The 25,445-nt window shown below is 43.5% G+C and overlaps 1 protein-coding gene and 1 long non-coding RNA gene across 3 annotated transcripts in view; both read left to right on the plus strand.

Moving 5' to 3' along the window:
* Positions 1–25,445, plus strand: part of LOC135904591 (uncharacterized) — a 161,074-nt gene that overhangs the window by 95,837 nt on the left and 39,792 nt on the right. The window lies entirely within an intron of this gene.
* LOC139059453 (uncharacterized) lies at positions 2,300–21,092 on the plus strand. Its single transcript, XM_070537881.1, has 3 exons — positions 2,300–2,928; positions 12,876–13,469; positions 21,060–21,092. The coding sequence occupies exons 1-3, from the start codon at positions 2,407–2,409 to the stop codon at positions 21,090–21,092; spliced, it is 1,149 nt and encodes a 382-aa protein (XP_070393982.1). The 5' UTR covers positions 2,300–2,406.

A 25,445-nucleotide genomic window follows, 5' to 3' on the forward strand; every position in this document is an offset into this window, starting at 1 on the left:
AATCGTAAAGTTTGAGGCCTATGGATATACATTATGTAGCCCACTTTCTCTTTTCTGTCTCGTCGACGTCATCCATTCGAGTCCGCCTTTGTGTGTATAGTTGAGGCTAGCCTTCTTTTCTAAACTTGCTTCGTGGTACAGCAAGCATACCGAAAGAAATGCCTTCAGTTCATGAATTAAAAAGCAAAAGAAAAAGGGGCCCCGTTACAACAGGAAATAAGTATGTCGAAGAGCGCTCTGGTGAACCGTGCCTGGCAGCAAAGAACTTCTCTCTTGTCTCGACTGAAGAAAAAATGGAGAGACTTCAATGATATGCTGGAGGTGTGTTAAAACGGCTATTGCTCTTAAGATGTTGCCGCGATGGCTATAGCGGGGGTCGATGGTTTCAGTCTAGGCTCAAAGGTGGCGCAGCATGGAGGCCAACGGCCCCGTAGGCGTGATTCCGGCGCCATGAACGTCGATGAAACGTGATTCGAAAGTACTTTCTGCACGCTTGTTTCACAGGTTCGTTTCGGTTGCTGCTGTATATCACGCCTTGTAATACGCAGCACGTTCACGCTGTACGTACGCAAACTTGCTTGCTCACAATATATTTTAGCTTGACTCGCTCTCATAAAAATATGACCTGTCTAAGCATTTCTAAAAAATAGTAAAAGCTTCAAAATTTCTGTGCCCTAGTGAGGCTAAAAGCAGCATCCGGTAACCTGACAGAAAAATTTGCCATAAATAACCACGCACCGAGGGCCGCCTGAAACCAGCGGTGCACAGTGGAACTCTGTATTCGGGCCCGTGGTTTATGTACCCTCATTGCGACATGCCTATGTATCCTTTGTTTTATTTCCCCCGCGCAAATATCAATAACACTGCGTTGAGAGTGTGTGTAATATATACTAATACACCAAGTGTAGACTGCTGAGGTGCAGGCTGAAGCCTCCACATTCAGTTAAAACACAAAAATCAAAAAAGACAAATGCCAAAGAAAATTTACTCCAATACAGTCTGCCTTACTTCATGCACAGTACGCAAAAAAGAAGAAGAAAAGCTGAGTTTCGAGGAAGACGAATGTCATTTTCATAGCTCAGTGAATTTCCTGCAGCATCTGTCGGACGAGGAAAAGTCTCATCAGAGCTACATATTAGATGGTGCGTTATGGCAGCTGGAGACTTCTGCGTGAGGATGTGGCAGCGAAGGAGCCAGCCCGGCCAACAGCTGAGAGCTTCGTCCGACATTAAAGTGCACTGAACGGAGACTCCTCCTTCAAACAGGCGATATTGAACAGGGCACGGGAAATGAGGTGCCCAGGGCGCCAGCTCGGAAGAGTCCACAGATAGCAGAAGACACGTAAACATGCTGTGCCCATTTAATGTAATATTCTGCTTATAATACGACCTGTTGTTTCAGTTAGAGTAAGGAGTAACCTTTTTTCTCTGATTATTTTCGAGTATAGCACCACTTGCCTCAGTCAATCAAGTCTCCTCTTCCTTCCCTGCCTTGCATCTTGACGGGGATTCGTGATTTCTGTATACTGAGCTCATAATTTATTACATTGTACTTGCCACATTCTCTTGTATTAAAACTAATCTATTCATTCCGCGATTTCGCTGTATCACCATGCCTCATCATTTACTGCTCCCGAATAGTAAAATTATTATTTCTCATTCTATTAATTGACCTATAATATATTAGGCTCCTGTTAAATGGGATCATTTAATGTAATCAACTAAGGCACATAGACAGATCAAGAGAAAGAGAAAGGAAAACGGTTCCCGGCGGAAGAAGATCAAAACCATCTGATGGGAAGAGATCACGTGCTGCAGATTATTGTCAATTATTATGTCAAGCTGCCGGCTAAGCCATTGTGCGGGCTTCCCATTGCTTCGTGGCGCTTCATGTATTTATGCAGCCTTTTCCGCACAATTTCTAGTTTTGCAAATTTCTGTCCCCAAGTGCAGTGGATTCTGGTGTCTTCTCGCATAATTCTCTAATTCTCTGATGGTGGTGGTTACCGACATGACTACGTCTCCTCGAATTTCGTCCAACTTTACAGACTGCTGAAGCCCTAGCATTTATGATAGGTGTAACTTAGCTTAAACAACGAAATTCCTACTTTCCACTAAGGAACTTCAGTTGTGCCATGTGCACTATTGCTCTTCTTTCTTTTCATGCCTGCGTTAGTGACCAATATTTATCATATCTACATACATTTAGCACGCCCGTAAAATAAATGTCCACGCCAGAAAATTCAACTTTAGTGTAACAAAGAAAACACTCCCTGAAGCAGGTTTATTAAACAGCACATTCAAGGGATATCGACCACGAGGTGTGACGTCACCAGCAGCCGATCTACTTAAGGAACGACGCGACACCGACCAGATCAGAGGGCACGGCATCTGGCCTGCGGACAGCATGGCTCACCCGCTGCTGCTGTTTGTGCAGGTTCTGCCGTGGATTTTGCATGCAACGCCCACCCCGGTATCAACGACCAACATCACCGTGATACAACCATTGATGCTTTGCGCGGGCCACGTTACAAGCAACAGCACATTCAAGGGATATCGACCACGAGGTGTGACGTCACCAGCAGCCGATCTACTTAAGGAACGACGCGACACCGACCAGATCAGAGGGCACGGCATCTGGCCTGCGGACAGCATGGCTCACCCGCTGCTGCTGTTTGTGCAGGTTCTGCCGTGGATTTTGCATGCAACGCCCACCCCGGTATCAACGACCAACATCACCGTGATACAACCATTGATGCTTTGCGCGGGCCACGTTACAAGCAACAGCACATTCAAGGGATATCGACCACGAGGTGTGACGTCACCAGCAGCCGATCTACTTAAGGAACGACGCGACACCGACCAGATCAGAGGGCACGGCATCTGGCCTGCGGACAGCATGGCTCACCCGCTGCTGCTGTTTGTGCAGGTTGGTTCCCCATCCACAGACTGCTGTTACCATAGTGACAATAGATTTTTAGTTGTCCTGCCGTGCCCTGGTAGGCTTCATTGCATTGCTATTGACTGTTGGTCCGTGCTGATGCTGTTGATGTCGGGAGACATAGAAGAAAACCCTGGGCCTAAGACAGCTGAACTGTTACAGACGATTATTGATAATCAAGCCGCGTCTGACTGCCGGTTGACTAATATCAGCAAGGATATTGGTCAACTTAATGAAAAGACTGATAGACTGACTGATTCCTTGGCAGTGATACAAGAATTGAACAAAAGAATTGAATATCTTGAGGTAACAGTTCAGCAACAGGCCAGGAAACTGACTGAATATGAAAACTATAGTCGTCGTAACAATCTGCTGGTTTTTGGTGTTTCTGAAAAAATCGGCGATTCAGAGACGGAGTTAAAGGCAGCTGTCATAGATAAAATTTTTCACGATACGCTGGGAGTTGAAGTAAAAACCGTCGAAAAAATTCATCGTATAGGGAAAAAGAACAAAGAACGACCTAGGCCAATTATTATGAAATTTTATGACAGCAGAGAAAAGCAACAAGTGCTAAAGAACTGCAATAAACTGAAAGGACAATCGGTTAGTGTAAGCCATGATTATGCAAAGGAAACGGTAGCGGTGCGAAGGAAGTTGTGGGAAAGTGCCTCTGCTGAAAGGGCGCAGGGCAAGAAAGTCTTTTTGATCGACGACAAGCTCAAAATAAATGACAAGTTATACACATGGGACAACGAGAAGAACGCACGCTCGCTCCTGAACTCCCGAGATAAGTTCAAGCAACGCACTAGAAAAGCAGGCAACTCACATGATGGCTCTGACACCTCGGATAATTCCGGCGAATCAATGCCTGAACTCACCCCGTCATAGCTACGAATCTTATCTTTGAATGCTCGTAGCCTTTTTAACAAAGTAACCGAATTAGAATATGTATTACTGACAGAAAGTCCACACGTACTCGTCGTAAGCGAAACATGGCTAAACAACGGTGTGCCTAGTCACTGTATGGTACCCCCAAATTACCAGATGTTCAGATGGGACAGGGATACTCGTGGTGGGGGTGTTGCAATCATTGTCAAAAGATCTATAGATGCAGTAACGGTCGAGTGCACTTTGCCTGAAACAGTTTGGTGCAAAATTACTTATGCGAGTGTTACTTACCTTGTTGGTGCAGTGTATAGGCCGCCTGCCACTTCACCAGAGTTTTTGGATGACCTTAATATGTTCTTATGCACTCACTTGAACCGTACCACCAGACTAATAATGACCGGAGATTTTAATTTGCCAAGCATCAACTGGGACAGACTGATACCTGGGAACGTTGAAATTTCTAGTTCCGAAGCACTGCTGCAAATAATGTTTTCGCACAATCTTAAACAAATCGTGGAAGAAGACACGAGGGTAACACTCGAATCCCGGTCACTTTTGGACTTGGTGTTTCTCTCGGGCAGAGTGGGTGACTATACTGTGTCTGTTAAAGACGGGATATCTGACCATAAAATGGTTTCTGTGCACATTCCGATCAGAACAAACACTCGTGGCCAACCCTTTGTACCTGTGCAATTTAAGGCTTATAGGCAGGCAGACGACACATCCATTCAAGATTTTCTAGAAATGTCATATAGTGAATTCGAACTTGCCTGCGATTGTGAACCAGTTGAAGATCTATGGCTACGTTTCAAGAATATCATAAAACATTGCGTTGACAGATTCATTCCAACTCGACAAAAGAAAATAAAACCCCGTAACCCTTGGATTAATCGACCTATTATACACATCAAGCGCAAGATAAAGAGGCTGCGCAGGAGAAAAGACAGCTCAGCTGAGGTATCGAAATTACGAAAGAGTTTAAAAACGGCTCTGATGGAATCAAAAGAGCAATTTTTTAATAAAAAACTATGTAGCTTCGTTAAAACGGCACCTCGGAAGTTTTGGCTTTACCTTAGTGGCAACAAAGAGGAAATAAATAGAATTCAAATTAGTGACAACATAGTAACAGAAAAAACAAAAATAGCAGATCATTTCAATAACTTTTTCCAGTCTGTTTTTTCTAAACCAAGCAATGACGACTTTGACGCGTACCCGCCTTCCTCCCTCTCATGTTCGATGGAAGACCTGGTCGTGACTCAGGCCGGCGTGTTTAATCAATTGTTACTTTTGGATTCTAAAAAGGCTAGCGGGCCGGATGGGATTCCAACCCAGTTTTAAAGCGATACGCTGAGTGGATATCATTTTTCTTGACAATAATCTTTACAAAGTCCCTACACACTAACTCGTTGCCACAAGATTGGCGGTGCGCAGTCGTAACACCTGTTTTTAAAAACGGCGACCGACTACTCGCAAATAATTATCGCCCAATTTCCCTGACAAGTATCAGCTGTAAACTATTAGAACATATCATAAGTAAACATATACTAACTTTCCTCGAGGATAACGCGTTCTTTTATCAGTATCAGCACGGATTCCGAAGAGGGCTATCTACCATAACACAGCTCATAGAAACGATACATGATTTTAGTTCAGCCATAGATGCCCAAGAACAAATAGATGCTTTTGCAAAATCTACGCAAATGACATTTGACAAGGTTCCACACAGTAAATTACTTTTCAAGTTATACAGAGCAGGAATTAGCGAAACCATTCTTAAGTGGATTAAAGCCTATTTGAACAATCGCAGGCAGGTTGTGCATGTGGATGATTGTTTTTCTTCTACACTAGAAGTACTTTCTGGCGTTCCTCAAGGATCGGTTTTAGCTCCATTACTGTTCCTAATTTATATTAATGATATTAACGAGGTTACCGAATCTCCCGTAGAATTGAAGCTTTTTGCAGACGACTGTTTAATTTATTCTCGAATAACACAAGCTACCGACCAAATTAGAATAAACCGTGTCCTTCATTCCTTGCATCTTTGGTGCGAAAAATGGGACATGGAAATTAATTACACAAAATCAACTTTTACGCATATAACTAATAAGAAGACTGTGCAGCTATTTTCTTATAATATTGGAAAAAATAATCTAAAAAATGTTGATACCTTCAAGTATTTAGGTGTTACAATTGCACATAATCTGCAGTGGCATAAACATATTAATAATGTGTGCTCGACAGCTTCCCAAAAACTTTACTTTCTGCGGAAGAAATTGGAACATGCAACAAAAGATGTCAAGCTGATAGCTTACAAAACATTCATCCGCCCATCCTTGGAGTACGCTTGTGTTGTCTGGAGCCCGCACCAAAAAGTCCTAAAAGATAAACTGGAACGAATTCAAAGAATGGCCGCTCGTTTTATTTCGTCAAGATACAGAAGAAGGGATTCAGTGACGGAAATGCTGAACTCATGTGGGCTCGAGTCACTTGAAAATCGAAGGAAAAAATCAAGACTAAAGCTTTTATTTCAAATAATTCAAGGGCACTTTAAGATTAAATCAAATAGATATATTCAGCCTCCGGGAAAACGGAGCGCGAGAACAAACCACACACGATCCATCAAGCCTTACGAGTCACGTGTTGATGCTTTTCGTTTTTCTTTTTTTTCCTGATGTGATCGAAATTTGGAATGGTTTGCCTGTTGAAGTTGTCGAGCAATCGGACGTGCACAAGTTCGAACGTTCTATCGACATCTTTTGTCAGGAGCACCCAACTTGATGATTATGATATATGAATTTTGTATGTTGTGCAAAAATGTACATTGTTGTACATTGTATTCCCTCCCTGTAACGACCCTCAAGCGAGGGTCAACAGTATCAATAAATAAATAAATAAAAATAAATATTTCCTTTAAGAGGTATTGATTTGAATCTCAGCGTTTGTGAGTCATGGCACGTGTCGGATGTGCGTGCCACCAAGCTTGTTGTAATGAAAATCCGTGCATCGATTCCATTAAAGTAAATGTCTCAAAGAGCGGGACGCATGATTTGCCTTATCCATTCATTAGCAGCCGGCAAGGAAGCAAACTTCCTGTATTCCATTAGCAGTACAGCGGCGTTATTGATTCTTAAAGCTCTGAGTGACTTATTATTTGTGATCTGTATTATCATTTTGTATCGAACGGTCGTTTTTCTCTGATAAGCTTTATTTCTTTTGTAATTAAACTTCCCCCAGTAACTTTCTAACGCAACTCTTATTATATTTATTTATCATTTCGTTTTCTTCCATGCCAGCCGCACGCATGAGTTTTGTTTGCACACACCAATTTTTCACTTTATTTTTCACGTCGTCGTGTAGAGAGGCATTGTCATAGTGGTGCAGAAAAAATGTAAGTGAAATTGCTTGCGACAAGATGATGAAGCGGCACAGGCGCCCACTGACGCATGCCGCGTGCTCACAGAACAGAAAAAAAAAACAGACGTTCACAGCTGGGAATAAAAACGCAAAGTATAAAGGCGAAGAGTGTAGATCGATACTTGAAGCGCATATCGAGCACACTGCATTAAAACCGTAGTTCATAGATATGTGAACACCTTGGCTATCACAGTGTGAAACTATTTGATTTCCTCCTGCAGTACATACGTCCTAAGCCCACGTGATAAGCATGTGCTAAGAGTGTACCTTTTTCTGTCATCTCCTGTTCCGTAACTATTCGGCGCAAGATCATTCAAAGTCCAACAATTCTTTTGTCCTGTTCCATCCTGCCTCTAGAAACAGCCCGGAAGTATCTGGCGATGCCAAAATTCCGAAGTCGCCACCCGTGGCAGTGGGAACCAACTGATATGGTCGGAAACTTTCCCATACATTGTAAACATTGCGCTTGCACTCCCCTTTGTAGTAACGCTTCCATTGTTTTCGAAGAAACTAAGAAACAACAGGGAAGGGACTGTGTAGAAGCATTTAATATTTACAAGCTTGGTCCGGGCAATCAGCCGACAAGTATGTGAACGCGCCATCTGTGTTATAGACAAGTAAAGAGTTTCGTCATATTTTGAATAGAGAGAGAGAGATAAGATAATGCAGAGAAAGGCAGGGAGGTTAACCAGAGGTAGTTCCGGTTGGCTACCCTGCGCAGGGGGAAGGGTTAAGGGGGATAAAAAGAGAAACAGAGCGGAAGAGGAAGATAGAAAGAAAGAGAGACAAGCACGAACAAAGCGCGTACAGTAAAGAGCGGTAGGGAGCGGCATTCTTAGAGTCTGTCGTGAAGCCCCGTAGACCGCAGGAACCTTAATAACGCGAGTAAGGCCTTCAACGCGGATGTTTTTTCGGAGCATTGACCTAAAGCTTTTAGTTCTGATAGTGGTCGATTGTCCAACTGGTCCAGTACTCTGCACATCACTTGTCTCTGAGCACTATAACGCGGGCAGACACAGATAATATGTGCGAGCGTCTCGTCGATGTTGCATGTGTCACACGTGGGGCTGTTGGCCATTCCAATGAAGAAAGCATATGAGTTAGTAAAGGCAACGCCTAGCCACAGACGGTAGAGCATGGTCTGTTCACGTCGTGGTAACCCAGGCGGGAGGTGCATCCGTATGTCCGGAGAAAACGAACGCAACCGACACATGGAGAAAACATTTGAGTCCCACAGGGGCAAAGTACAGTCACGGGACATCAATCGCAGCCCAGCCGCGGCGTCTGTTCGTGAAAGCGGAATGAAGACTCGTTGACCACTTTCATGCGCAGATCGGGCGGCTTCGTCGGCGTGGTCATTCCCGCTGATGTTACAATGTCCTGGAAGCCACTGAAAGATTATGTTATGCCCCTTTTCATGGCTTTGATGATATATGTGCCGAATTTCTGGGGCCAGTTGTTCATTGGGTCCGTGGCGCATTGGGCTTCGTATGCACTGAAGGGCTGCCTTGGAGTCACTAAAGACTGTCCATCGTTGCGGTGGCTTCTGATTAATGAAATCAAGTGCAGCACGAAGCGCCGCGAGTTCTGCACCCGTCGATGTGGCCACACATGAAGTTCTTAATTTGATTTCCTCAGATTGTGCCGGGATGATGACTGCAGCAGCAGAGCTGTTCAGTTTTACTGAACCATCTGTGTACACATGTTGCCGGAATCTGTGCACGTTGTGAATGTGCTCCAAGGTTGCTTGTTTCAAAGCTTGCAGTGGCGCTCCAGCTTTCTTTCTGATTCCTGGAATTGTCAGTTGCACTTGCGGCCGGTGCAGACACCACAATGGATCCGATAATCGTGTAGCGGGCGTAAATTCTGATGGCAAGTAGGACTGATGTCTTACAATAGTTTTGACAAAAGTTGAAAGTGGCCTCTTTGCTGGCAAGCAAGCAAGATGGTGGGAGGGAATCCGAGTCAGGTGTCGGATGTGTGCTCTCAGGACATCTGTATCCATGTAAACGGTCAAAGGAGCGTCTCTGGCTACGGCCACTGTCGCAATCGATGACGTAGTTTTGGGGAGACCGAGACAAGTCCTGAGTGCTTGGGCTTGCACGCTTTGGAGCTTGCGGATATTCGTAGCGCAAGTATTTCCTAGTACAGGTAAGCTGTACCGCAGGAAGCCCAAAAACATTGCTTTATATAGCTGCAACATTGACGGTACTGCTGCGCCCCTTGACTTACCGCCGAGAAACGCAAGAAGGTCCACAATGGCGGCCAAACGCTTTGTCATGTACGAGATGTGAGGGCTCCAAGACAAGTCTCTATCAATGATGACGCCAAGAAATCGGTGCGTTCGTCTATATCGTATAATTTGGTCATTAATCCGCAATGCATACGGGGCCATCGCTTTCCGAGTAAAAGAAACGAGTGCACATTTCTCAGCGGAAAGCTCCAGGCCTTGTCTTCTTAGATATGTTGACACAGCTGTTGAGGCTTTCTGAAGTCGTGCGCGTACTTGTACACGTGTCACGCCTGAGGCCCATATGCAAATGTCGTCTGCATAAACGGAGAGCTGAACGGTTTGCGCTAACGAATCAGCGAGACCAACGAGCACCAGGTTGAAAAGAGCAGGGCTGAGTACTCCGCCTTGCGGTAAATTGTCGTGTGTAGTAAGGCGAATGGCCTTGAAGTAATTTGCCAGTGTTGTCACGAGTGCACCATTTAGTCTTGAAAGACGTTGGTTTCACGAAATAAATTAAATTGTTACACCTGCACCCTTACTGTCCATTTGTCTGTTTCGTCCTAGTGGTTTCTTTTTGTTTCCTTCCTGTTTGCTGGCATTCACTGCGCACTAAGATTACAACTAGCACAAGTTTATTTGTTATTTAATTATAGAAGATATACACGTCAGTGGAAAAGGTAGACAAAAGTAGAGGAGCTATTCGCTTAGGCGCCGTTCATTATTTACACCGCATATAAGTGCCAACCTCTTCGTACGGCTTCTCCTTGCGTGGCATTGTGGTTTGACGGATAAAGAACGTAGGCCGTTAAAGGCATTACGCAATATAAAATCACTGCCTTTACATATTACTGACTGACACAGTTCCTGTCTTCCTTTTTTTCTTATCTACAGCGAGTGTAACTAAGGAAAGTGAGCATGCATTACAGCGAGCGAGAGCAGATTCGCATTACTAGGCTTCTTCAGGAGGTCATAAATGAAAAACAACTGTGTTCGTTAAATTTTATCCTGTATTATTGCCAATATCTGCAGCTAGAACCACGCACGCTAAAGAGCTGACATATAATGGCCTCAAAATGAGAAAAGTGCTTAGGTTTTCTATACCGAATGTCTACATTTATCAATAGCTGCAAATTACTTCTGGAGACATCACCCCCTATTCAGGCTTGCCTTGAGTAAAGTTCACCAGCCTGTTAGGCCGCGTTCTTTCCCTGATACATACGTCGAAAGTCTGCTCCTAAAGAGTGCTTCAACCTCCATAAATTTTAAGTATTGGGGCACCACTCGAGCCTCCACCTCAGTACAATAAAAGTTTTCACACACACACACCAGACGTTATTAAGACGAAGCTTTAGCTCAGGCCCAACTTCGACGAGGCCTATTCGAATACATGTAAAACGCAACAACGTTTTTCTGATATAACCACTGGACCAATTTTAATGAAATTTGTGGCACTTGAGAGAAAACGTTAAATTCTAGTGACTCTTCGAAGCAGTATTTCGATTTCTGTTCTGAATATTATTACAACAATGTTCAAAAATTCTAAACTTTGAAAAAGATAGCAGCACGAAGTTTACAAATTCATAGCTCTGCATCAAGAACAGATATCGCGGTTCTGTAAACGGCACCCATTAGAACATTGAAAACGGACAAATTCAGTATGTCATTTTTTATCTTACGAGGATTTGTTGCGTTGTGTACAAGGATTCTGCAAAAGCTGTATTTACACATTACTAAACATTTGTACATTCATGTGCAACACATCAATTTTCTCCGCTTAGGTGTACTATTAGCTGCAATTCACCTAATTGTGATATAATTTTTCGTTGCGGAGTTACGGAGTTCTAAACTTGATAGTTTCGTTTTCTGAAAATTTGCGATTTTCGCCAATTTTTTATAAAATATTGATGACCTAAATCATAACGTACAAACCAACAGTCACTAGATATTAAGTTGTTCTTTTAAATGCAACAGACCTCGTCAAATTTGGTGCACTGGTTGCCGAGAAACACAAATTCTGCTTTTACATGTATTTAGAGAGGGGCACCCGAGCTAAAGCTTCCTCTTAACACTTAATAGGGAACTGTGACGCAGGGGCTTTTCATTAAGGTAATTGAAGTTCCGTAAATTCTGCTTCACAAGAGGTGAAAGATATTTATCATTACTCCCGCCCCATAAGCCTTTAAGGCGCTGTGTACACAAGTTTGTACAGCAAGGTAGTGCATCAACAGCAAAGATACTGATGAATGTAATGATGTTTAGGATGTGTTGCATACATCTTGAAACACTTCTAATTCGAATATTGCTGCAAGTTTGAAAAAAAATGCTGAATGTCGTAGTAAAACGAGTTGAAAGGTAGACAGTTGAGTGTTTTTTAACGGTGCGGGTATGTCTTTGTAAGTAACAGGTTCATTTATTTCATTGTTTTGGCCAATGTGTTGCAGCAGGCATCATTTTCAAGTCGCTTGAAAACCTACATAACGCTGATATATACAGAGTGTTCAAAATTATGCTTTACGGTGGTCTTAAAATTAGGCACTGGTAGGTACGCGAAGACCACCTGTGCAAATAAGTTATGTGGCCAGGGGGACACAAAGTGAGATGACAATTATCGCTGTCAGCACACCACTTAAGTAAACTTGAATAATTAACTTTTTGTTGACTGCAGCAAGTGGGTATATTTGTATTGAAAAGTAAGAGGCAGGCCTGTTTCTACACAGTATCAGTCGGAATAATTCTTCTAGAGTGTCTGTGCACCGACATATCCGACTCCAAATTTTAAATGTCATTCGCATAATTACGCATGCAAGAGATTTAAGATCGGCGCAAAGCTCCTTCTTGATGTGATGCGGCTATTGCGTTTGGCGTTTATTCTGACAACGGGGCGGATACATTGGCAGAGATGATAACTGTCCCCCATTTCCTCTCGGCTGGCGAAAGAAAAATCGAAGAACCCGGAACCAATGTCGTAACACACGACCACGCAGCCTGTAACGATGGCGGCAGCTGCAATGCCGAGATAATGGCGCGAGCGGAGAAGCCGGAGGACAGTGCGCATGCGTAATGGTGACTAGACGAGCGGGCACGGACCTTGCCTGGGCTACGCAACTAAAGTGACTGTTGATTTCCAAGTATTGTGAGTTTTATTGAAATCAAGAGCAACAACTACATGGCACACCGATATGTCATATCTTCAATTCATCAGTCGAGAGGGGAAGCGGAACAGTTATCATCTTTTCCTATGCCCCCCACACTGTTGTCAGGCTAAACGCCGCACGCAATAGCCGCTTCTCATCAGGGAGGAGCTTTGAGCCGATCCCAACTCTCTTGCATGCAGAGTGGGCACGGGAGAGCAGCTACCATGCGGTCGCTGCTAAGCTCTCCTTTCTGCTTTCTTGTGCAGATTGCTGTTTTCGGCTCATCGTCGTCACCGTCTAGCACGTGTGCTACGTCTACATCTCAATCGAATTTCCTGCTGGATCCACCGCCACAAGCAGCTGACAACAGCCTTGATTATCTGAGCATCGAAGACGTCATCATCTTCACGCCGGTATCAAGCGGGACACGGACACTGCCGCCAGCGGCAGCACTGCAGCGCTCAGATTTAAGCAACTGGCATCGGCAAGGCGCTTCCAGTGCGCACGGGAGAGCAGCTACCATGCGGTCGCTGCTAAGCTCTCCTTTCTGCTTTCTTGTGCAGATTGCTGTTTTCGGCTCATCGTCGTCACCGTCTAGCACGTGTGCTACGTCTACATCTCAATCGAATTTCCTGCTGGATCCACCGCCACAAGCAGCTGACAACAGCCTTGATTATCTGAGCATCGAAGACGTCATCATCTTCACGCCGGTATCAAGCGGGACACGGACACTGCCGCCAGCGGCAGCACTGCAGCGCTCAGATTTAAGCAACTGGCATCGGCAAGGCGCTTCCAGTGCGCACGGGAGAGCAGCTACCATGCGGTCGCTGCTAAGCTCTCCTTTCTGCTTTCTTGTGCAGGTTAGTCAGTCCGAATCGCTTTTTTGTAAACGTACAAACAATGTTGGTTTGCTGCTCTTCCCTTGCCCACAAGTGCTGGCTGCCACTCTGAGTGATTGTGTCTCTGTTGCTATGTTGCTCTTACTTTCCGGGGATGTAGAATTAAACCCTGGTCCCCATACTGAAGCTCAACATAAGCACAATGAAGTTATGGCGGCCATAGCTGCTTTGTCGTTAAAATTTGACACGCGACATGCCGAGATGATGAATGCCATAGCTGAACTAAAGGCTAACCAAGAAAACCTTACTGAGACCGTTTCAGACCTTTCCAATAGAGTGACTGCTGTTGAAGCTGCGGTTGAGTCTTTTGAAAATATGCCTTCAGTAAGTGATATTACTACCGCAGTCCATGAGGCAGTTTCAAATGAAAGCGCTTCACTCGCGTCAAGACTAGACGTTCTGGAGGACCATTCAAGACGCGACAACTTGATCTTCTATGGTATCTCAGACAACGTATCAGAAACGTGGGCTCAATCAGAAGCCCAGATCCATAACTTTCTTAGAAACTGTCTCAACATGACTCCCTCGGAAGTCGCTATCCATAGGGCTCATAGGCTAGGCACATACGTTGTCGGCAAGACACGGCCTGTTATAGCTAAGTTTGTGTCTTCCAAAATGAGAGACCATATACTCTCGCAAAAAGCGAAGTTTAAAGCCGATGGTATTTCAGTCGGCGAAGACTTTTGCAAAGCCACTCGTCAATCACGGAAAGCACTAAATGACTTTGGCAAGGCCAGCGGCCAGTCTTTTTCTTTGCGACATAACAAACTAATCATAGGTAAAAAATGTTACGTTTATTGCGCAGCTACAGATGAAGTATGCGAGATCGGACCAGCTAGGAGCGCGATTACCCCAACAAACAACAAACCATCCGGTCCACAATCTTCACATTTGGGTGCAGCATAGCTATCTCGTGTTCCAAAGCAAGCAAACTCCTTATCACTTCTTTTTACAAATGTCCGAAGTATCGCCAACAAACGCACATCACTGTCATCACATATCGACGCATGCTCAGCTGATATAGTTGTGCTCACCGAAACATGGCTTTCAGCAAAAATTAAAGATAGTGAAATACTAGACTGTCAAAAAACATATAACTTTTACAGGTACGATCGCGATTTCCGTACGGGCGGAGGTGTACTGATTGCCGTGAGCTCTGCTATCCCTTCCTTCACTATCCCCACTGATTCACCATTAGAAATAGTTTGCACTCGTGTTGGTTTTCCCACTGGCGACCTCATCTTTTGCGCGTGTTATAGGTCCCCATCCTCCACTACCAATTTCTGCACTGACCTTCATGACGTCCTTAACAAATTAGTTGTTCGATACCCAAAATCACATTTGTTCATATTAGGTGATTTCAATTTTCCAAACATAGTGTGGCAAAATGGTGTTCCCTCCCTTAAGCAGTCATCTTCCGAGTGCACCCATTTTTTGGACATTTGCACTGATTTTAATCTAACCCAGCTGATTCATGAACCCACACGCACTACCAGCACTTCGTCTAATACTTTAGACCTCTTTTTTACAACAGCTCCAGATTTGGTTTCTCCTCCAACATACCTTACAGGAATAAGTGACCACTCGCTTCTCCACTTAACACTTAAGAAGAAAGTTCGCTCGAAGAAAACAGTTAAAACTATATGTGATTACCATGCCGCCGATACCACATCCATTTTAAATGAGCTAGAATCATTCATTACTGACTACACAGTCAACTTTTTGGAACGTACCGTTGAAGAGAACTGGTCATTGTACAAGAACAAATTGCTAACACTAATGGATCGCTATGTACCTAAAAGAAAGATTGTTTCGAGTCCTTCCTCGCCATGGTTTACTGGAATTCTGCGCCGTCTGCGCAACAAAACGAAACGTATTTTTCGTCGCGCCAAAGCATCTAATCTTCCCGAACGCTGGGCAGCATATCATTGCATTCACGCAGAATATACTATCGCTATTACAAATGCAAAAAAGATTTTTTTCGATAACACCCTCCCATCACTTTTGCAGTCTAATCCACGTAAATTCTGGAATATTGTTGGTGGCAAAGAAAGCAAAACAATCCAACTAGCCCGTTCTGACAATGTCGCGATCCCTCCGAACCAGTGCTGTTCCGTTTTGAATGATGTATTTGCTTCTGTCTTTCACAAATGTGCTCCTGCCACTCTACCGTCGGTAACTAAATCCTCCTATTTACCAATGAACTCCATTTATATAGATTGGGTCGGCATACAAAAGTTGATTGAAAACCTGAAAATATCTTCTTCATCAGGTGAAGACTCAATTAACTGTAAAATGCTTAAAATTACTGAACCATATTCTTCCATTATGCTTTCGATGCTCTTTTCCCAGTCTATAGGTTCCTCAGTTCTTCCAAGCGATTGGAGGGTTGGCAAGGTTGTTCCGGTCCCTAAATCAGGTAACACTAATTCCCCCGATAACTATCGTCCTATATCACTGACAAGTATACCATGCAAAATATTGGAGCATATTATACATTCTCATCTGATTGATTTCCTTGAGTCTAATTCCTTCTTTTCGACTGAACAACACGGTTTCAGGAAAACATTTTCATGTGAAACACAACTCATATGTTTTACTAATGACCTATTTACCCATACTGATATGGGCTTCGATGTAGACTGCGTGTTTTTGGACTATGCAAAAGCTTTCGACACTGTTTCACATGATCTTCTCATTCTTAAACTTAGCATGCTTAACATTGACCCTAATGTACTAAACTGGATTAAAAGCTTTCTGTCTAATCGAACTCAGTACGTTTCAGCTAATGAATGTTCATCCTCTCGCACTTCCGTAACATCGGGTGTACCACAGGGATCGGTACTGGGACCCCTCCTTTTCCTCATTTACATAAACGACCTTCCTAAATGCATTTCCCATTCATCTATCAGGCTTTTCGCAGATGACTGCGTCATTTATCGCAAAATAACTAACCACACTGATACTGATAGGCTTCAAGACGATCTTAGAAGCATATCCAACTGGTGCGATAAATGGCTCATGCGACTAAACGTTAATAAATGCAAAACAATGCATGTATCAAGCCGCACTAATACTGACAATACGCGTGTTTACTTACTTCACGATACTTCTCTTGAATCCGTCAACTCGTACAAATACCTAGGTGTCCATATTTCACGTAACTTATCATGGCATACGCACATCAAACACGTCACTAATAACGCTAACCGGGTTCTTGGATACTTGCGTCGAAATTTCTCTGCTGCGCCTATGCCGTTAAAGCTTACCCTCTACAAAACATTAGTGCGACCAAAGCTAGAATATGCATCCACCGTATGGGATCCCCATCAACTCACACTGATAAACACTCTAGAATCCATCCAGAATCGCGCAGCACGTTTTATCTTATCTAACTATTCCCGTTACGCCAGCATTACTTCCATGAAAAACACACTTACATTACCGGAGCTTTCATTGCGCCGTAAATGTTATAGATTGTGTCTTTTCCACAGGCTGTATCACCACAACCCACTATTAAAGGATCATCTTATTACTCGCCCTTCATACATTTCATCCCGTTTCGATCACATGTTTAAAGTTGGTGTTCCATATTTTAGAACAAAGATGTGTCATGGTTCTTTTATTCCTAAAACCAGCGCCGACTGGAACGACCTTCCTCCCTCCATCGCTGCCATTTCTGACGTTGGCAACTTCAAAACTGCTGTATTTTCTGCCGTTTTGTAATACCTATTATTGTATAATGATGTACTTTTTTTTGTTCACTTACCACTCCTTTCTGTAATGCCTTCGGGCCAGGAAAGTATCCGGAATAAATAAATAAATAAATATTCATGTGAAAGACAAATATTGCAGTCGGATATCTCGGACCATAGACACTCTAGAAGAATTCTTCCAATTGATACAGTGTAGAAACACGACTGCCTCTAACTTTTAAATACAAAAATACACGCTTACTGCCGTCAACAAAAAGTTAATTATTCAATTTTAGTTAATTTGGCTGCTCACAGCTACCATTATCTTGCTTTGTGTTCCCATGGCCACATAGCTTATTTGTAAACGTGGTCCTCGCATGCCTTCCAGTGCCTAACTTTAGGAAAACTATAAAGCTTAATTTTTAGCACCCGGTAGACTTTACTGCGTTCGTTCTTTGAATATAGTTACCGAATAACTGTATTGTTTTTTGTTTGATGGTCGCGCCTTACATACCTTTGTGAGTCGGTGCGCACTTATGCCGAATTACAGAATATTAGTCTCTTTATTAGTATTCTTTTGCATAATAATTTTGGATAAGTTCTACATAGTTAAACCGAGTCAGGCTATTTGCTTCGTTATGTAAGGCATGAGTGCGAGAATACTCGAACGAACCATACCTTAAATATACTTTTTTCCCACTGCATCCTCTGTCAGCGACAGCACCGTCTGCCGACCGTGGGTGATCCCCCCCCCCCCTCTTCCAGAAAAAAAAGACATGAAATACTTTAATGCAGGAAAAAACGCCATTAGTTCCCATTAACACAATTCCTGGCGAAGTCAATCCCTTCGTCCGAACATTTCTCCTACTGTTTGAACCAACTTTGGAGATCATCAAGCTTATTGGTGTTCTTCCTGCAAAGTTGTCTTTAGCTTGTGAACAGTGATAAATTATTTGAACTTGATGAACCTCCTCAAAAATAACAAAAAAAGTTCAGTGAGAGAGAGAGAAAGAGAGAGAAGTTTAATGATACGAAATGCTGAGAGGTCGGCCTGAGGTATATTCCTCTAGCCAGCTACTCGGCATTGGGGGAAGGGGACGAGGGAAAGAAAGAGGGAAGAAAGAGGTGCATGATGGGGGATGGGAGCTTCTTTGGATGAATATGTGCCCGGCGAACACCAGCCCATCGCTAAAAGGCTTATTACCACGTCATAGCCAATGCAATTTGAGCTCCGTTGTGGTAGGAAAACCAGTCACCCACATTCAACAATTTTGCGTGTTTTTCTACCATATAGTTTCTTAATCACCTGAGTATTTCCGAGTGAAATCGGTAATCGATTATATATCCAGAAAGAACCGATTCGCTCTTCGCAGTTCTAGGAAAGCCGAAGAAGAAAAAAATGAAACGATCATCATCGTCTTCACATGAGCTCACTTTTCGCATATTTTTTCGGTCTTGGTGAATATGTCATCTATATATATGCTCGAAACTTGCTTGCTTTCAGAGTCATAGCCACAGCACCAGCTTATATCACCCGAGACGATCTTCTAAAAATGGTCCGGGTCACTTTCGGCGTGGTAATTAAAATCCTGGCACAAAATCGAGCAAGTGCTTTTCGTCTTGCTTGTTGTTGTTTTTTTGTCCTCTGTGGGCAGGCGGTGAGCAAACATCACTGCAACGCGTCTCATGCCTAATTACACTGTCAACATTCCCTCACATGAGCTCCAACTTAGGCTAGCAGCATCTGAAACCTTGTCAATTGAGCTGCAGCGACTCCTTCTGGTTTTTTGTCGAACCTTTTCGACAATCTCGCAGGTACGAGTGGTTGATGGTCAGCCAAAATAAGCATAGACTTCAACGTCCATTTCTTCTCTTGCAATAACCGGAACCATATATAAGCTCGTTTACGGCTCAGTTCCTCCTTCATGAATGTAATTTCAAGCATTTGAAGTGTTTCCTTGGTGGTTCTTCTGAAGAGGAATAAAAATCTCAGGGAGGTGCGCCATTCGTTGGGAACAGACGTCACGATTTTTCGAGAGTAGTGCGATGACATTTCAGACAACTGTGGCCACAAAGCCGTGCCACATGTCATGGTGACGTCAGCTTGGTTACTGACTTTGAAGTGTGCATTCACACCTGCCGAGCGGTAAAATACAGCAATACAACTGCGAAGAGTTCTACGAAGCCAGTTCGTCTGCCTATAACAATGCCTATAATAGAAATTACCACGGCGTCAGTAGAATGCGGGATTTTTTTACTGGAAACAACATCCTCAGTTTGATTTCCGAGAAGCATGCGCATTCAATGAGCGCAGAATGAACAAAGTATGCGTTTAGTGTGCTTTGGTTCCTGAAGGTCGCAATTATACACCAATCCTCCAGTACGGCGCCCCGCATGGCTCACTGTGTAGCTTCGAGGTGTTCAATCCCAGAGCATAATAATTTGAATAATTAGTCCTTCAATGCTGGCGTGTCGCCCCAACCTCTGGAGCGGGTGATTAAATGGCGAATATCACAAGCATTATACAGGCAACTGCGCACTATACCACTTGGCAGCGTCTATGTTGTTATTTAATGGAGCATTTCGTACATTTTTGACTGCGTGGTCTTGCGTTCACAAAAGACAGCGACTGTAGCATGACGAACCACACAAAGAAAACCGAGAGTGAAACTCCCCAGGTGAACAATCCCGCATGCAGAGTAGCCTTGTCTTACGAAAGGAATGTGAGCCACGTTGAATGCTTTAGAACGACCGAGGAGAAGAAAATAAAGTCAACCTGTATTTCTCTCTTCTGGCGAACGACAATTTGTCTATTTTGAGCGGATAAGAGACTTTCATCGATTTCGCGGCTACTTTGTTGAAACCTCGAACTTCAGGCTTCGTTCCGCCTCATAGCGTACGACCTATCCACCAAGCCCTCGGCTTCGAGTGAAGAACTTCCACCCTAAAGGAGCAGCCTGTTCCCGCACTTTCGCGGATCGATAGCTGGATGCTCGCATGAGCTTGGCCTTCCCTGCTCGTGATATAACAAACCTATATATAACAAACATTTTTGCCGCCTCATACCAAACAGAGAGATAAAGTTTCCCCGCATGGCGCCATTTAGTTGATCCACGAGGCAGTTAGGACGCTCCGCGGATGGCGCCGAACCACGTTAATATCGCGTGCACGATGAGCTTCGGCGCGATAGCCTGCCAGCTATTCTTTATATATAGCGACCTACCCCCTTCTTCCAAGCACCCTGTAACGACTTGGAGCAAGTCGTTCTGCGCACTGCGCCTTTGTTTCTTGCATCTCGTTGGGGAACGTACCGGGGACTTGCCTTGGGCGAATAGGCTACTATGGGAACGAGCCCGCGAAGGCAGCCTCCCCTCTCGGCTTCCATCCAAACTTGGTCCACTCCTCTTTGTCTCCATAGACGCCCGTATTACCCTTAGGTCGTCAACGCTGCTTTCTTGAGGGTAAATGGGTGGGTCGCCATGCGTAAGGTGCTCTCTGAGAACGTGTCTTAGCTGTGCTCTTTCATATATGATGGCTTCGTGCTGCGGATGCTGCTGCCTCCGAGCTGGAGTCTCTGACATCGCATCGAGATTTTGCTTGCTTCCTTGCTTGAGACGCCTTCCTAAATGACCCCATTAAGTTTTAATGAAATATTGCGGAGGAGGGGGCCATCAACAGGCTTCATGTTCTGGTTGAAATGTGGCACGCAAAGGCGGGCCACATTTGCACATTTGCATTTGCATTTGCGCATTTGCACGAGCAACATTTATATCGGGATTTCTCAGAAGTACTTGGTTTTGACGCGACATAGAAATGATCCTGTATATTTTCTAATCGTTGTTTCTATTACTTTCAGTTCTTTGAGCAAACAATCGTGTCAAAGGAGTAAACTGCACCACCTACAAGTACCAAGACCTCCTTAAGTAAGCTAATTAAAAATTTGTTCTGGCGTCGCATGGTGCTAAGAGACCAACGTGGTACCTGATGCATCTGGCCCCAGACACCGGTATGCTGTGCACGAGTGTACAATTAGCCGGAATGTTTTTACTCAGAAATTTCAATAAGAAAATACGGAGGTCATTTTGAAAACGAGGCTTCCTCTTAAGATAAAAAGAAATAAAAGGTAGTTCATGAATTCTTTGTGCTCCATTGCCGCAGGTGATCCGAAATATGAACGAAGCCGAGTACCTTTCCCTTCGCCGTGTCGACACGCATATTGCCTGAAGTAACCAGGTCGTGATATGCTCAGCATGAAATATTCCTTCTGAGATTAGAACACATATTGCTCAAAAATTTCTATACCCTTTTATTTTATTTTATTTTTGCGTTGAATAGTTGCGAGAAATGTGATATAAGGTGTCGCTTTCCTGTTCGTTCCTAGTTTTTCCGCTGAGGTTCTAGTTTCCCAACTGAAATACGTGAAAATCATTCCACGCATTTCATCAAAGGCAAATATGATGATGGAGTATAGTAGTCTTTAAATGGGGCTGAATACGCATACCATCATGCATTTCTAAATTTCGTAGGAAAAATAGGTATCATTAGAGCGCCAGCCTAGCTTTCGGTTCTTCCTTATTGCGTAGTGGAAACGTTGCTTGGGAAATCGAACTCTGTCGATTTGACTCGTGTATGTTCCTTTGACTTGTCATGGTAGTTATGTCCAAAAATTGTACTTATGGCTGCTGTTGCAAAAGCTTTGCAACATAAAGGTACCACTAAAAAAACAAATTATTTTTCCTCTACGGCATACGTTTGAATGGTTCGCATTGCCTGATACATAAAAAAAAGGAAAACAATTTAAATATACTTCTAGGCATCAGTAAAAGCCATTTTTTTCCACACGTCCTAAATCTTTTTCCCGGGTTGTAACCTTGAAGTGATTGATCTAGGATGGAGGATGTTCGCGCTTGACATTGATGCAGTGCTAAAACAAAGCCACATGAAAATGGTGACAGTATCCATCACCTTCTATTTCCGCCCTTAATCATAGGGGTCTATCTTGTCATTCAATCAGTATTCTGTCTTTGGAGCTTGCAGCATTTTCTGTAATAGCTTATCCTTCTACGTCCTTGTGCTATTTGCACTACAGAACAAAACTGCAAAATGTTATACCAACAAGCCATAATATCTACACTACCAGGTGCATTTACCAGGTACCAGGTGCACTACCAGGTGCATCTACCAGACGCATTTCCATCACCGTCGTCCAGGGCGCCGTCGGCGTCGCCGTCGTGGACCGTGTCAAGTTCAAGTGCGATTATATTACATTATAACACCTTCACCCACCATAAATGAGTATGAACTCGACTGGAACATTAGTATTCCAGCCAAAATATTTTACGTAAAGCCGAGAGCTACGTTAATGTGTGCGGTAATTAAAGAAGTAGACATAAAGTAACAACCAACAGCCACAGTACAGTACGCTAAATAACGGTTAAAATTTGCACTTACGTTGTTTTTCTAAAAAGCTTCACCATTAAACTGTTTGACTATACGCTACGGCGGCAGCAAGAAGGTTCCAGATTGCTTACAGCTAATTGGGAAGTTGCTTATCAAAGCCTAACAAGCACTTAAGCACTTGAGCACTTGAGCACTAAATGAGTGAGAAACGCCCAAATTAATAACAATAAAAATACCAGTACTTTATGCCATATGCTTGCGAGCTCTTGAAATGCAGCATCTGAAGACTAGATCGTAAATCTGCTCTACCGAGAAACATGTCTCGTCGAACGTCCTGTCTCGAAACACCTGTCTCGAATACTTTAGATCACGAATTGGCACAAAGCAAACAAGTATAACAGCTCTCCATGTAAAAAACCGCACAATGCGGTGGTTTTCGTCCCAACATCCCGCCTCCCAAAATATGTTCACCGATGTTCTAGGTGTTTCCCTGCTGACTAGGAAGCCGCGATACGCGGCATCAGGCATGTGCACGCCTAGCAACGAAGTAGTGACCATTAGCAGAAATGTCAACGCCTCCCGATGATCGTTTGATTCATAAGATGGAGTGCTGCAGAGGAGGATCGAAGAAACACAGCCGGCTGTGAGCGACATTTAATATCCTAGTATTGGCGTTTTCTGGTCATCCATCATAACAAGATGGACCTCGTTGGGCCTCCTTGCAGACTGAAGAAGTCGAAGGTCTTGTTTGGGAGAGGCTTTCTTTTGCTCGTTAGCATCTATCTGCGCCTGTTACACTGCGACGGATGTCGTCTCCGATCAAGACATGCCTCCTTGTCGGCTTTCCCGGAGGTGCTTTGGCATTGCTTTCGTTCGGTCGCTGATAACTTTTCGTCACCACTTGCCGCTTTCCATCTTTGATTCTCAAGCTCCACTCGGCTCTTTTAGGTTGCCTTTTACTATCTTCGTGTTCCTCTTGCTGCTTGAACTGGTTGGACAGCTGCTGCTTATCTACCAACATTTGTTGCAGTTAGTTTCTGAACCATGTCGCTGCTGTACGCCCTGGAGCTGACTTACAAAAAAAAGGTATGGTGACTCATATGTAGCTTTAGGAACTCAGCTGAGTGTCCCATAAAGAAAGTTTTCCAAACAATATAAAAACCTTCTTGTTGCCTTCTGGTGGTTACGTTTTGTTGTGCTTGTTGCTGTCTGCATTATCGCTAAGACTTTTCAATATCATTTTCCATCACTTCTTGTAATCGGGCACGAGTTAAAAAAATTAATTCTGCACTTTTACTTGCCAAAACCCTGATACGATTATGAAGCACGCCGTAGTGGGACATTCCTGAATAATTTTGACCAGCAGGGGTTCTTTAACTCGCACCCAATGCATGGTACGCGGGCGTACTTGTATTTCACCCCCGTCGAAACGCGGCCGCGACGGCCGAAATTCAGTACCGCGACCTCATGCTTAACCGCGCATCACCATCACTGCTAAGCCATCTCGCGGGTATGACTATTTTGCTGGGGAAGGATTGAAGGGCAAAGGTCGACTTAACTGATATTTTCTACAAAAACTTTACATTCCATTCATTTAACGCGTCTCGACACAGACGCAGCAGTTCTAATGTCACTGCCGTGATCTGAAGAATTGAAGTCCTTTTTCATTCCTGAATGAGCAACATGTAATAGCGGAAACTCTTTTCTTGTCTAATTCTTTCTGAAATGCCAGAAATGTGATTGTTGGAGGCCATAGTAAAGTGAATTTGAAGCACCTCTGTCATTTCAAATTCTTGTGGCTTGTTCTAAAATGCACCACATTATTATTTTAAAACCCTCTTTAGGTCCCAAAACACCAGGCAACACTTAAGTATACTGTCTTATACGTGCAGTTTCCATATCATAGACTTAGCTTTCTTCAAATCACGGGTCATTTGTCTCACACGGGTTCTAACAGTTGTGTTTGCTTTTGCACCTAGCGTTCGCAGTTCTTCTCGCCGTTCTGTGGATATCTTTTGTTCTGTCTCCCACGCGTGCTTGATTTCAGTCCTCTTGTTCATTGTACATGCCAGCAACGAAAAACCACTCATCATTAGGCAGTGTCGTAGTCTGTGACAGGCATTTTTTGTTGTAGGCATCATGCTATGGGCGATCATAATAACTAAATTCTTTTAAAATAATATTACTGCGGTTTCACGTTCCACAACCATGATATGATTATGATGTCCGCCGTAGTGGGAGAATCTGGGCTGATTCTGAACGCCTGGGGTCTTTTACGTGAGTGCCGTGCAGGGTACACGAGCGTTTTTGCATGTCGCCCCTGAGGAATGCGGCTGCCGCAGCTGACACCTAATCCCTTTCTCTAGGGCTTAGCAGCGCAACGCCAACGACACTGCACCAACACTGCGGCTTATTATTATTATTATCATCATCATCATTATATTATTATTATTATTATTATTATTATTATTATTATTATTATTATTATTATTATTATTATTATTATTATTATTATTATTATTATTATTACACGTCTCTAAAATCAAAGCTTATTAAATAAGACCTTTTGTTCCTCTATAAGTTGAACCATGACGTTATATTTTGCCCAAAGCTTCTTAATCATGTGCAGTTTCTTAGAGCTCAAAAGTATACTCGGGGCCGTATTTTGTAACGGCTAGCTTTGGAACTGGTTCGCTCTGACGGTTACGTCATTCGTAGAAAGTGTCGAATGCCTCGGCATGTGGGACCTAAATTTAACGTTATCATTTCTGTTTTTACTTTGGGCACGTAACAGTAAATGAGCAATGTTGTTATTCCGACAACAAAAAATAGCAACGCAATA

Source organism: Dermacentor albipictus, chromosome 4 (genome assembly GCF_038994185.2).
Source record: "Dermacentor albipictus isolate Rhodes 1998 colony chromosome 4, USDA_Dalb.pri_finalv2, whole genome shotgun sequence".
NCBI lineage: Eukaryota > Metazoa > Arthropoda > Arachnida > Ixodida > Ixodidae > Dermacentor > Dermacentor albipictus.

Bases quoted from the DNA above. Each gene is read 5' to 3' on its own strand.
- LOC139059453 (XM_070537881.1), top strand. From the start codon at position 2,407: ATGGCTCACCCGCTGCTGCTGTTTGTGCAGGTTCTGCCGTGGATTTTG. The intron at 2,929-12,875 runs GTTGGTTCCCCA...TTTCTTGTGCAG, and splicing joins CGCTGCTGCTGTTTGTGCAG to ATTGCTGTTTTCGGCTCATC. The intron at 13,470-21,059 runs GTTAGTCAGTCC...TATTACTTTCAG, and splicing joins CTTTCTGCTTTCTTGTGCAG to TTCTTTGAGCAAACAATCGT.